Source organism: Rhinopithecus roxellana, chromosome 1 (assembly GCF_007565055.1).
Source record: "Rhinopithecus roxellana isolate Shanxi Qingling chromosome 1, ASM756505v1, whole genome shotgun sequence".
In the NCBI taxonomy this organism is placed as follows: Eukaryota; Metazoa; Chordata; class Mammalia; order Primates; family Cercopithecidae; genus Rhinopithecus; species Rhinopithecus roxellana.
Window position 1 is genome coordinate 57408464 of NC_044549.1, and position 12518 is coordinate 57420981.

The following is a 12518-nucleotide window of genomic DNA, read 5'->3' on the forward strand; positions in this document are numbered from 1 at the left end:
TACCCGAAGATCAGATCTCTCTCATTTGCTCCTGCCATGCACCCAACTTCGTGAGCCTCCTTCCAATGATAGTTTAAAGCACCAAATCTCTTACCCTCCCCTGGCCCTCGTATAGGTGTGGGCTTGGGGGCACAATAAATATTTGTGGGTGAAGTGATCTGTGTCTGGTTCCTGGGGCGAAGGCAGTTTCCAGGGGGCAGGGGTAGGGTTGGGGTGGGGGCGCTCTCCACCCGGTGTTGCGCTCCTGCCCAGAGTCCGCTCCGGCCTTTCCTTCTTGCCGCGATTCCCAACTTTGCTCAAAGTCGCTAAGACTCTAAGCTGTTGGAGGGACCGCTGGACAGACCTGGGGACTGACAGAGGGCCTGGAGAGAAGCAGGCCAAAGACCCACAGGCAGAGTTGACACGGAACCCCAAAGGAAGGAGGAGGGCTCGGGCCCGAGACCGTTCACCTCCCCTTATCCCTTGTTCTCCTCTTCAGGATGGAGCTGACCTCAAGGGAAGGAGGGAGGGGACAGCCTCTGCCCTGGGAACTTCGACTGGGCCTACTGCTAAGCGGTGAGAGGGCCTGGTGGGGACTGGGGGTTGTGGAATGTGATGGTAGGTCCTGGTAGTTGTCCTTGGGGCACATGAGGTGGGGCCACCAGATAGGAACTCAGCAGAACTGGCTGAACTACTGTCCCCAGTGCTGGCCGCCACACTGGCACAGGCCCCTGCCCCGGATGTGCCTGGCTGTTCGAGGGGAAGCTGCTACCCCGCCACGGGCGACCTGCTGGTGGGCCGAGCTGACAGACTGACTGCCTCATCCACCTGTGGCCTGAATGGCCCCCAGCCCTACTGCATCGTCAGTCACCTGCAGGTGTGGCTGGGGACAGGGTGAGAGGCTGAGTCAGGGTGGGGCTGGCACTGCCTGAGGCACTGATTCTAATTCCCATCCAACCCAGGATGAAAAGAAGTGCTTCCTTTGCGACTCCCGGCGCCCCTTCTCTGCTAGAGACAACCCACACAGCCATCGCATCCAGAACGTAGTCACCAGCTTTGCACCACAGCGGCGGGCAGCCTGGTGGCAGTCAGAGAATGGTGAGGCCATGGGTGGGGCAAAAGTGAGCAGGCTGCCCACCAGTAGCTTTGAGTCCTTGACTTTCGACTCCTGTCCCAGGTATCCCTGCGGTCACCATCCAACTGGACCTGGAGGCTGAGTTTCATTTCACACACCTCATTATGACCTTCAAGGTGCCTGCATATCTGGGAGCCTGCCCGAACCACCCTGCTTGGCTCTCCATTGCCCCTGGACAGAGTCTCAGCTCCTTAACCCAGCCTCCTTGAGTGTGGATGCAGGAGGCTCCTTCATCCCTTCACACCTTCCATTTGCCTCCAGGCCTTTGCACATGATCTTCTGCCTTTCCAATCCCAGGCTGGGTCAGGTGCTGTCTCCTTGAGCCCCATGAACCCTGAGTCTCCCCATTAGAGGTGGCCACCCTTGCTGGTCATTATCTGGCTTCCACCAGTCACCCCCACTCTCTGTGAGCTGTTTGAGGGCAGTCTTGGGCTGAGCAGGGCTCTTGATATTCCTAGATTGGGCTTGGGTCCTGGTGCCTGCTGATCAGCTATGCCCCCCTACCCAGACATTTCGCCCTGCTGCCATGCTGGTGGAACGCTCAGCAGACTTTGGCCGCACCTGGCATGTGTACCGATATTTCTCCTATGACTGTGGGGCTGACTTCCCAGGAGTCCCACTAGCCCCTCCACGGCACTGGGATGATGTAGTCTGTGAGTCCCGCTACTCAGAGATTGAGCCATCCACTGAAGGCGAGGTGAGGACTGGCATCTGGGCTGGGGGCCGGAAGCTGGGGATGATGGGCCTAAGGCAAGATTCAGTGTCACTATGAACTCCCTGCCTCTCCAGGTCATCTATCGTGTGTTGGACCCTGCCATCCCTATCCCAGACCCCTACAGCTCACGGATTCAGAGTGAGTGCTCCACCCTTTGAGCCTGGCACAGTCCGTGTCCGGCTAGGGACTATTTGGGGCCTCAGTAACTATTTTGGGTGCTTCCTAGGGCAGGTGCCAAGCCCAGTTTAGCTCGGGTGGCAGTATACAGGAGGTCTTTCAAGGTGACCTTGGCAGCTGAGCCCCTAGGTGGGCAGGGGGCAGTGGGGGCCTGCCTGGTCAGTTGGCCCCCGTTGCCCCCACCTCAGACCTGTTGAAGGTCACCAACCTACGGGTGAACCTGACTCGTCTACACACATTGGGAGACAACCTACTCGACCCACGGAGGGAGATCCGAGAGAAGTACTACTATGCCCTCTATGAGCTGGTTGTACGTGGCAACTGCTTCTGCTATGGACACGCCTCAGAGTGTGCACCCGCCCCAGGGGCACCAGCCCATGCTGAGGGCATGGTGAGGGGCTTCAGACGGTTGGGATAGGGCTAGGGGCAGGGGCGGACATGGCTGAGCAGTGCTGACAACCTGCCTGCCAACCTTCATAGGTGCACGGAGCTTGCATCTGCAAACACAACACACGTGGCCTCAACTGCGAACAGTGTCAGGATTTCTATCATGACCTGCCCTGGCATCCGGCTGAGGACGGCCATAGTCATGCCTGTAGGAGTGAGTGAGATCTTGGCCTCCATAGCTCCAGCACTGCAGCCTGGCTGTGCCCTCGGTAGAACCTAGATCTGGTTGGTCAAGCCCCTAAAACCCAGGCTGTATCCAAAGAGTATGCACACCTTGATGCCCCTTGGGACCCCCTCAATACTCCTCTACAGTCTGCTCTGGGTAGGGAACCATTATGATGCTGAAGCCTTGAAGTCCCTGAGCCCCTACCCACAAATTCTGGCCTGTGATAGGGATCTAAGGTGGCCTACTCCTTACCCTTGTGATCTGGTTCCTCAAGTGGCCTTTGCCTTGCCCTTCCTCCCCTGCCAGAGTGTGAGTGCCATGGGCACACCCACAGCTGCCACTTCGACATGGCTGTATACCTGGCATCTGGCAATGTGAGTGGAGGTGTGTGTGATGGATGTCAGCATAACACAGCTGGGCGCCACTGTGAGCTCTGTCGGCCCTTCTTCTACCGTGACCCAACCAAGGACCTGCGGGATCCGGCTGTGTGCCGCTGTGAGGCTGGGATTGGGCAGGGGGAGAGAAAGCTGAGCCTGGGGCAGGAATTAGAAAGCTGGACTGCTGTCTAGATTGCAGGGAATTGGGGTTAGGGGCTTGGGATAGAGCTAGACCAGGGATCCAGGGTGGGATCCCTTAGGCTTAGGAGAGGACTGGTAATGAGCTAGTTGAGATAGGGTGAGTGACCCTGTATCTCTTTTTGCCATCAGCCTGTGATTGTGACCCCATGGGTTCTCAAGACGGCGGTCGCTGTGATTCCCATGATGACCCTGCACTGGGACTGGTCTCGGGCCAGTGTCGCTGCAAAGAACATGTGGTGGGCACTCGCTGCCAACAATGCCGTGATGGCTTCTTTGGGCTCAGCATCAGTGACCCTCTGGGCTGCCGGCGTATGTGTCTCTTGCCCTAATTTCTATGCTGACCTTTAACCCCCGTCCTCTTACTCCTGACTCATCTGAACATGAGCACTGTCACAGTTCCCCAAAGTGCTGATGGTCCTCCTTCCCCGCAGGATGTCAATGTAATGCACGGGGCACGGTGCCTGGGAGTACTCCTTGTGACCCCAACAGTGGATCCTGTTATTGCAAACGTCTAGCGACTGGACGTGGATGTGACCGCTGCCTGGTGCGACTGGAGGGGGCTGGAGTTCTAGGGGCATGATTTGTCCTTAGAGCACAGGGCTGGGGTGTGATATCTATGCCAGTGGATGGGTTCTGAGAGCTTAGGATCCAGTCCTGGCTGAGAAGCCTCAGGTCTGGGAGGCCAAGGGTATGGGCCAGTGGTCTGGGGGGCATGTTTTCACTGAGGAGTGATTGAGGCTAAGATGTGTGGTTGGGATTTCCTGCTGGGTGGCGAGGGGGTCTGGAGGTCTGTTTCTGGCCCCCAGCAACTCCTTTCGCGCAGCCTGGCCACTGGGGCCTGAGCCACGACCTGCTCGGCTGCCGCCTCTGTGACTGCGACGTGGGTGGTGCCTTGGATCCCCAGTAAGTGCTGTAAAGGGAGCCTGGGAAGGGATGGGGAAAGATCCTGAGCAGGAGAGAAGGTCCTTCTTGAGTAACCACAGAGTTCCTTCCAGGTGTGATGAGGCCACAGGTCAATGCCACTGCCGCCAGCACATGGTCGGGCGACGCTGTGAGCAGGTGCAACCTGGCTACTTCCGGCCCTTCCTGGACCACCTAACTTGGGAGGCTGAGGACACCCGAGGGCAGGTGTGGGGCCTCCCACTAAGCAGAGGGCTGGATGTGGGTGGACACATCTATGACTGGAGAGGTGGGGTTATGGGCAGTACCTTGTTGGGGGATGGGGTGATATCTAGCTTTGGCAGGAGAAATGGGGCAGAAGAGGCAAAGCCTCACCTGAGCCTCCATCCCTGGCTGCGTTATCTCCCAGGTGCTCGATGTGGTGGAGCGCCTGGTTACTCCCGGGGAAACTCCATCCTGGACTGGCTCAGGCTTTGTGCGGCTACGGGAGGGTCAGGCCCTGGAGTTCCTCGTGGCCTCTGTGCCGAAGGCCATGGACTATGACCTGCTGCTGCGCTTAGAACCCCAGGTTAGACACTGTTACCTAATCTGGAGCTGAACCTCTGCATGTGGAAGCATCTCCTCCATCATCCCGTTTTCCCAGGTCCCTGAGCAATGGGCAGAGTTGGAACTGACTGTGCAGCGTCCAGGGCCTGTGCCTGCTCACAGCCTGTGTGGGCATGTGCTGCCCAAGGATGACCACATCCAAGGGACTCTGCAACCACACGCCAGGTGAGGGCACTGGTGGTAGCACTCACAATGGCAGGGGGTTGTGGGGCCAGCCCTAAGCTCCCTGCAGGGCACCTGGAAGACCCCACAGCTCATTCATCTGTTCCTTTCAAATACCTCCAGAATGCTGGTTGCCAGGCTCTGTTGGGCATGGCTCTGTTCACAGAACGGAAGTAGACAGATCAAGGCCTGCTCTCTCAGGGGTCTAAGGTCCAGAGGCCAAGGCAGGAATTAATGGGAAATCACCTGGTGTCACTATCAGGAGAACTCACAATGGTGGTGGTAGAGTGGTAGTGGTGGGGCTGTGGCATCACAGCACTCGGAGCAGTGATGTGCCTGGTCTGATTAATGTTTTATTACACTTTGGGTAGTATTTGTTTCATGTTTCATGTTTCTTTTTTTTTTTTTTTTGAGACGGAGTCTTGTTCTATCACCAGGCTGGAGTGCAGTGGTGCAATCTCGGCTCACTGTAATCTCCACCTTCTGGGTTCAAGCAATTCTCATGCGTCAGCATCCCGAGTAGCTGGGACTACAGGCACCCGCCACCACGCCTAGCTAATTTTTTGTATTTTAGTAGAGATGGGGTTTCACCATGTTGGTCAGAATGGCCTCAATCTCCTGACCTCGTGATCTGCCCGCCTTGGCCTCCCAAAGTGTTGGAATTACAGGTGTGAGCCACCGCGCCCAGCCCTGTTTCATTGTTTCATGTTTTGTTTATTTGTTTGTTTGTTTTTGAGACCGAGTCTTGCTGTGTCACCCAGGCTGGAGTGCAGTGGCGTAATCTCGGCTCATTGCAAGCTCCACCTCCTGGGTTCACACCATTCTCCTGCCTCAGCCTCTCAAGTAGCTGGGACCACAGGTGCCCGCCACCACGCCCACCTAATTTTTTGTATATTTAGTAGAGACAGAGTTTCACCGTGTTAGCTAGGATGGTCTCGATCTCCTGACCTTGTGATCCACCTGCCTTGGCCTCCTAAAGTGCTGGGATTACAGGCATGAGCCACCATACTCAGCCTATTGCTTTTAGTTTTTGACCATGTAAATATTCAAACAGAAGGAAAAAGAATAACGTGTTGAACCTGGCTGTGCCTATTATAGACATTTTGCCAACTGTGACTTGTGTTTAGAAAAAAAATTCCTCTAGACCAGGCATAGTGGCTCATGCCTATAATCCCAGCACTTTGGGACACTGAGGCAGGAGGATCACTTTAGCCCAGGAATTCAAGACCAGCCTAGGGAACATGGCAAGACCTTGTCTCTACAAAAAATAAAATAATCAGCTAGGCATGGTGTTGTGTGCTTGTGGTTCCAGCTACTTGGGAGGCTGAGGTGGGAGGATCTCTTGAACCTAGGAGGTAAAGGCTGCAGTGAGCCAAGGTCGCGCCACTGCACTCCATCCATCCTGGGCAACAGAGACTGCATCTCAAGTAAATAAATAAATAAATCAGAAAAGAAAAAGAAAAAAGATGAGGGATTGAAGAACAATTTTTGGGATGGGATAAAAAAACCCAAGTATGAGTTTGCAGCACAATGGGAAAGGAAAGCCTTGGAGACAAAGAGAGAGGGGGTGACGTAGTGTTGATGAAGAGGAGCAGCTGTTGTCGGCTGTAGGTTGGGGTCAGAGGAAGTGTGAAGTGGTTATTAAGGAGAATTGGCAAGTTCCTGGGGTTTCTAGGCTTTACGAGTATTTCCAGTGAGTCTGCACAGGTGGATGTATGATTCTAGAGGGCCACCTTTACGGGACTATTCTGTGCAGATTCTTTTTTTTTTTTTTTTTTTTTTGAGACGGTGTGTCACTACTCTGTCACCTAGGCTGGAGTGCAGTGGCCGGATCTCAGCTCACTGCAAGCTCTGCCTCCCGGGTTTACGCCATTCTCCTGCCTCAGCCTCCCGAGTAGCTGGGACTACCGGCGCCCACCACCTCGCCCGGCTAGTTTTTTGTATTTTTTAATAGAGACGGGGTTTCACCGTGTTAGCCAGGATGGTCTCGATCTCCTGACCTCGTGATCCGCCCGTCTTGGCCTCCCAAAGTGCTGGGATTACAGGCTTGAGCCACCGCGCCCGGCCTCCGTGCAGATTCTTTCTTGGGGTGCCCAGCTGTTTGTTGGCCTAGCGCAGCCCAACCCAACCCACCTATAGTCTCTGCTTTGGCTGATGGTCTGGTTGCTGGGAGTAGGATGGGAGAGGCCCAGATGATTTGTACAGGGCCCCTAGATGACCCACTGCACCTGTCCCCACTTGCCCCCAGGTACATAGTGTTTCCCAATCCTGTCTGCCTTGAGCCTGCTATCTCCTACAAGCTGCATCTGAAGCTGGTACGCACAGGGGGAAGTGCCCAGCCTGAGACTCCCTACTCTGGACCTGGCCTGCTCATTGACTCGGTGAATAATCTCCTCTTGCCCACACCAACCAAGATGGCAGAGCCTGTGGTGTGGGCCTTGTGGGATAGCAGGGGTCTGTGGCAGAAGAGGCAATCCCATGGTGGTGCCAGGGTAGGCAGGCTTGTGGCAGTGCTAAGGCAATGCCTATGTGGTCCCAGGTCTGAACTGCGATCTTCCTTGCTCACTCCTTCAGCTGGTGCTGCTGCCCCGTGCCCTGGTGCTAGAGATGTTTAGTGGGGGTGATGCTGCTGCCCTGGAGCGCCGGGCCACCTTTGAACGCTACCAATGCCAGGAGGAGGGTCTGGTGCCCAGCAAGACTTCTCCCTCTGAGGCCTGCGCGCCCCTCCTCCTCAGCCTGTCCACCCTCATCTACAATGGTGCCCTGTGTGAGTGTCTGTGATGTGGGTTGATGGGGCAGAGGTGGGGACCCAGCCTGACTTGGCCCAACCCTCCTCCCCACAGCATGTCAGTGCAACCCTCAAGGTTCACTGAGTTCTGAGTGCAACCCTCATGGCGGTCAGTGCCTGTGCAAGCCTGGAGTGGTTGGGCGCCGCTGTGACCTCTGTGCCCCTGGCTACTATGGCTTTGGCCCCACAGGCTGTCAAGGTACTCTCCTGCCTCTTGTTCCCTGCTATGCTTCTCTCTCCTTCCCATTACTGTTCTCTTTCCTCCTTCTGGACATTCTGCTTCTTTCCTCAAACTAAGTCTTGGACCCTCTACTCTCAACCTGGGTCAGTTGCAGTTCTCTTCCATTTTCTGACCTTCCCACCTAGACTCCCACTACCCACACTCCCCTGAGACCCTCCCCAACCCACACTCCCCTCCAACCCCATTCCCTGGCTCAGTCTCTGCCTTGCTCCTAGCCTGCCAGTGCAGCCACGAGGGGGCGCTCAGCAGTCTCTGTGAAAAGACCAGTGGGCAATGTCCCTGTCGAACTGGTGCCTTTGGGCTTCACTGTGACCGCTGCCAGCGTGGCCAGTGGGGATTCCCTAACTGCCGGCCATGTGTCTGCAATGGGCATGCAGATGAGTGCGACACCCACACAGGCGCTTGCCTGGGCTGCCGTGATCACACAGGGGGTGAGCACTGTGAAAGGTGAGCCTGGAGTAGCTATGAGTGGGTTGGTTGGTGGACAGGCTTCCCACGGATGACACATTTCTTCTTCCTCCTCCCTGCAGGTGCATTGCTGGTTTCCATGGGGACCCACGACTGCCATATGGGGGCCAGTGCCGGCCCTGTCCATGTCCTGAAGGTCCTGGGAGCCAGCGGCACTTTGCTACTTCTTGCCACCGGGATGAATATTCCCAGAAGATTGTGTGCCACTGCCGGGCAGGCTACACGGGTGAGTGGATAGGGGGCAGGCGTGGGATCAGGGTGAGTTGGCTGGACTGAGCACTCACAGCTTCCTCTTGACTGTGGGCAGGGCTGCGATGTGAAGCTTGTGCCCCTGGGCACTTTGGGGACCCATCAAGGCCAGGTGGCCGGTGCCAACTGTGTGAGTGCAGTGGGAACATTGACCCAATGGATCCTGATGCCTGTGACCCCCACACGGGGCAATGCCTGCGCTGTTTACACCACACAGAGGGTCCACACTGTGCCCACTGCAAGCCTGGCTTCCACGGGCAGGCTGCCCGACAGAGCTGTCACCGTGAGTATGAGTGTGGGAGGGCATGGCTGAGTTAGGGTTCTGCTTCTTGGCCTCCTCTTGACTACTGTGTTCATCTTGGTTGGCACAGGCTGCACCTGCAACCTGCTGGGCACAAATCCCCAGCAGTGCCCGTCTCCTGACCAGTGCCACTGTGATCCAAGCAGTGGGCAGTGCCCATGCCTCCCCAATGTCCAGGGCCCTAGTTGTGACCACTGTGCCCCCAACTTCTGGAACTTCACCAGCGGCCATGGTTGCCATCCTTGTGCCTGCCACCCAAGACAGGCCAGAGGCCCCACCTGCAATGAGGTATGGGACCCTCCTGCAGATCCCTGGTTAGATGGGGTCAGGTGTCTTTCTTGTCTTGAGGGCTCAGCTTCCGATAGAGGCTCTGACCCTGCCTTGTTCCCACCCCAGTTCACAGGGCAGTGCTACTGCCGTGCCGGCTTTGGAGGGCGGACTTGTTCTGAGTGCGAAGAGCTCCACTGGGGAGACCCTGGGTTGCAGTGCCGTGGTGAGGGAGCCAGCGGGGCCAGGGTGGATGGAGGACTTCCCAGAACGCCCCACAGTGGCCCTAACTCTGTCCTCTGCTCTTTCTTGCAGCCTGTGATTGTGACCCTCGTGGAACAGATAAACCTCAGTGTCACCGCTCCACAGGTCACTGCAGCTGCCGCCCAGGCGTGTCTGGTGTGCGCTGTGACCAGTGTGCCCGTGGCTTCTCAGGATTCTTTCCTGCCTGCCATCCCTGCCATGCATGCTTCGGGGATTGGGACCGAGTGGTGCAGGACTTGGCTGCCCGTACACGGCGCCTAGAGCAGCGGACACAGGAGTTGCAGCAGACGGGTGTGCTGGGTGCCTTTGAGAGCAGCTTCTGGCATATACAGGAGAGGCTGGGCATTGTGCAGGGCATCGTAGGTGCCCGCAACACCTCAGCCGCCTCCACTGCACAGCTTGTGGAGGCCACAGAGGAGCTGCGGTGCGGAAGGACCTAAGAATACATGGTGGGATGGGGCAGAGGCCCAGTGGACCAGGGCTGAAGCCTGTCTAAACAGCCCCCTCTCCATCATCGCAGGCGTGAAATTGGGGAGGCCACTGAGCACCTGACTCAACTGGAGGCAGAGCTGACAGATGTGCAGGATGAGAACTTCAATGCCAACCATGCACTAAGTGGTCTGGAGCGAGACAGGCTTGCACTTAATCTCACACTGCGGCAGCTGGACCAGCATCTTGACTTGCTCAAACATTCAAACTTCCTAGGTGAGTTGTTAGCCAACTAGGCAAGTGGACTAGGGTCAGTCTTCAGCTGACTGTCTGCCTTTGCCCAATTTAGGTGCCTATGACAGCATCCGGCATGCCCATAGCCAGTCTGCAGAGGCAGAACGTTGTGCCAACACCTCGGCCCTGGCAGTACCTAGCCCTGTGAGCAACTCGGCAAGTGCTCGGCATCGGACAGAGGCACTGATGGATGCCCAGAATGAGGACTTCAACAGCAAACACATGGCCAACCAGCGAGCCCTGGGCAAGCTCTCTGCCCGTACCCACACCCTGAGCCTGACAGGCATAAATGAGCTGGTGAGGTGCAAGTGTTGGGTGGGACAGGTGGGTGTAGATGTTCCTCCCACAGGGCCCTGACTTGTTCTGTGCCTGGCAGGTGTGTGGGGCACCAGGGGATGCACCCTGTGCTACAAGCCCTTGTGGGGGTGCCGGCTGTCGAGATGAGGATGGGCAGCCCCGCTGTGGGGGCCTCAGCTGCAATGGGGCAGCGGCTACAGCAGACCTAGCACTGGGCCGGGCCCGGCACACACAGGCAGAGCTGCAGCGGGCACTGGCAGAAGGTGGTAGCATCCTCAGCAGAGTGGCTGAGACTCGTCGGCAGGCAAGTGAGGCACAGCAGCGGGCCCAGGCAGCTCTGGACAAGGCTAATGCTTCCAGGGGACAGGTGGAACAGGCCAACCAGGAACTTCGAGAACTTGTCCAGAGTGTGAAGGACTTCCTCAACCGTGAGCCTCCTATGTGTCCCAGGCCATGTGGTTGTTCCCTTGGCAACTCCCTGTGTCTGTATCTCCCCTGGTTCATACTTGAGCCTCAGGGCCTACACTGGATTAGTGTTTATGATCCCTTGACTGGCTCCTGAGTCCTTGCCCATATGTGGTCCCAGGTCCATGTTCTTGAGTCTGAGCCCCTTGTATAGTCCCTGTCCTTGTGATTACATCCTTATGGCTGGTAACAAACTCCTATCCCATGTACATGTCCTGAGTCCACATCCCAAAACTATATCCTCATGCCCATGCTGGAGAATCTATGTTCTTAAGCTCTTGCTGTGTCCCTATAGAGGAGGGGGCTGATCCTGATAGCATTGAGATGGTGGCCACACGGGTGCTAGAGCTCTCCATCCCAGCTTCAGCTGAGCAGATCCAGCACCTGGCGGGTGCGATTGCAGAGCGAGTCCAGAGCCTGGCGGATGTGGACGCGATCCTGGCACGTACTGTAGGAGATGTGCGTCGTGCCGAGCAGTTACTGCAGGATGCACGGCGGGCAAGGTCTGACCCCATCCCTGGCCCCTGACACCTGGTTTTGATACCTCCAGGTTCTGATTCCCCCTTTTCCCCAGGAGCCGGGCTGAGGGTGAGAAACAGAAGGCAGAGACAGTACAGGCAGCACTGGAGGAGGCCCAGCGGGCACAGGGTGTTGCCCAGGGTGCCATCCAGGGGGCAGTGGCTGACACACGGGACACAGAGCAGACCCTATACCAGGTGAGGTCTTCCTAGGACATCAGTGGGATAAGGTTATGGGCATGCACCGTAGATCTGTGTAACCTTTGGCTCACCCATGGCAGGTACAGGAGAGGATGGCAGGTGCAGAGCAGGCACTGAGCTCTGCAGGTGAAAGGGCTCGGCAGTTGGATGCTCTCCTGGAGGCTCTGAAGTTGAAACGGGCGGGAAATAGTCTGGCAGCCTCTACAGCAGAAGAAACGGCAGGCAGTGCCCAGGGTCGTGCCCAGGAGGCTGAGCAGGTGGGTTGAGGCAGAGCCAGCTAGAGAAGGTAGGGGTGGAAGATGGGCCTCCACGGAGCTACCACTCTAACCTAACCCTCTACATCTGCAGCTGCTACGGGGCCCTCTGGGTGATCAGTACCAGACGGTGAAGGCCCTGGCTGAGCGCAAGGCCCAGGGTGTGCTAGCTGCACAGGCAAGGGCAGAGCAACTGCGGGATGAGGCTCGGGACCTGTTGCAGTCCGCTCAGGACAAGCTGCAGCGGCTACAGGGTGAGAAATGGGGCAGGTGGGCACCAGAGACACAGGACTGCAGGAGACCCCTCTAAACTGACACCTGCCCTTCCTAGAACTGGAAGGCACCTATGAGGAGAATGAGCGGGCACTGGAGGGTAAGGCAGCCCAGCTGGACGGGCTGGAGGCCAGGATGCGCAGTGTGCTTCAAGCCATCAACTTGCAGGTGCAGATCTACAACACCTGCCAGTGACCCCTGCCTAAGGCCTACCCCAATTCCTAGCACCGCCCCACATGCATATCTGCCTATGCACTGAACAGCTCTTGGCCCGGCAGGGCCCCCAATAAACCAGTGTGAACCCCCACTGTGTTGTCTTGGACTCTGATTTGGGGCGGGTGGGG

The 12518-nt window shown here is 57.1% G+C and overlaps 1 protein-coding gene across 1 annotated transcript; it reads left to right on the top strand.

The window, feature by feature from the left end:
- Positions 1 to 290: 290 nt before the first annotated feature.
- Positions 291 to 12481, top strand: LAMB2 (laminin subunit beta 2). The gene is made up of 33 exons (XM_010369899.2): positions 291 to 391; positions 479 to 555; positions 684 to 856; positions 942 to 1077; positions 1157 to 1230; positions 1623 to 1811; positions 1904 to 1967; positions 2195 to 2397; positions 2487 to 2607; positions 2926 to 3114; positions 3327 to 3506; positions 3629 to 3741; positions 4021 to 4100; positions 4193 to 4325; positions 4507 to 4665; positions 4741 to 4868; positions 7114 to 7246; positions 7440 to 7632; positions 7709 to 7852; positions 8110 to 8341; positions 8425 to 8588; positions 8670 to 8894; positions 8983 to 9200; positions 9309 to 9405; positions 9495 to 9867; positions 9964 to 10148; positions 10222 to 10463; positions 10543 to 10891; positions 11224 to 11431; positions 11503 to 11644; positions 11728 to 11904; positions 11996 to 12155; positions 12233 to 12481. The coding sequence occupies exons 2-33, from the start codon at positions 480 to 482 to the stop codon at positions 12367 to 12369; spliced, it is 5397 nt and encodes a 1798-aa protein (XP_010368201.2). The 5' UTR covers positions 291 to 391; position 479; the 3' UTR covers positions 12370 to 12481.
- Positions 12482 to 12518: the final 37 nt, after the last annotated feature.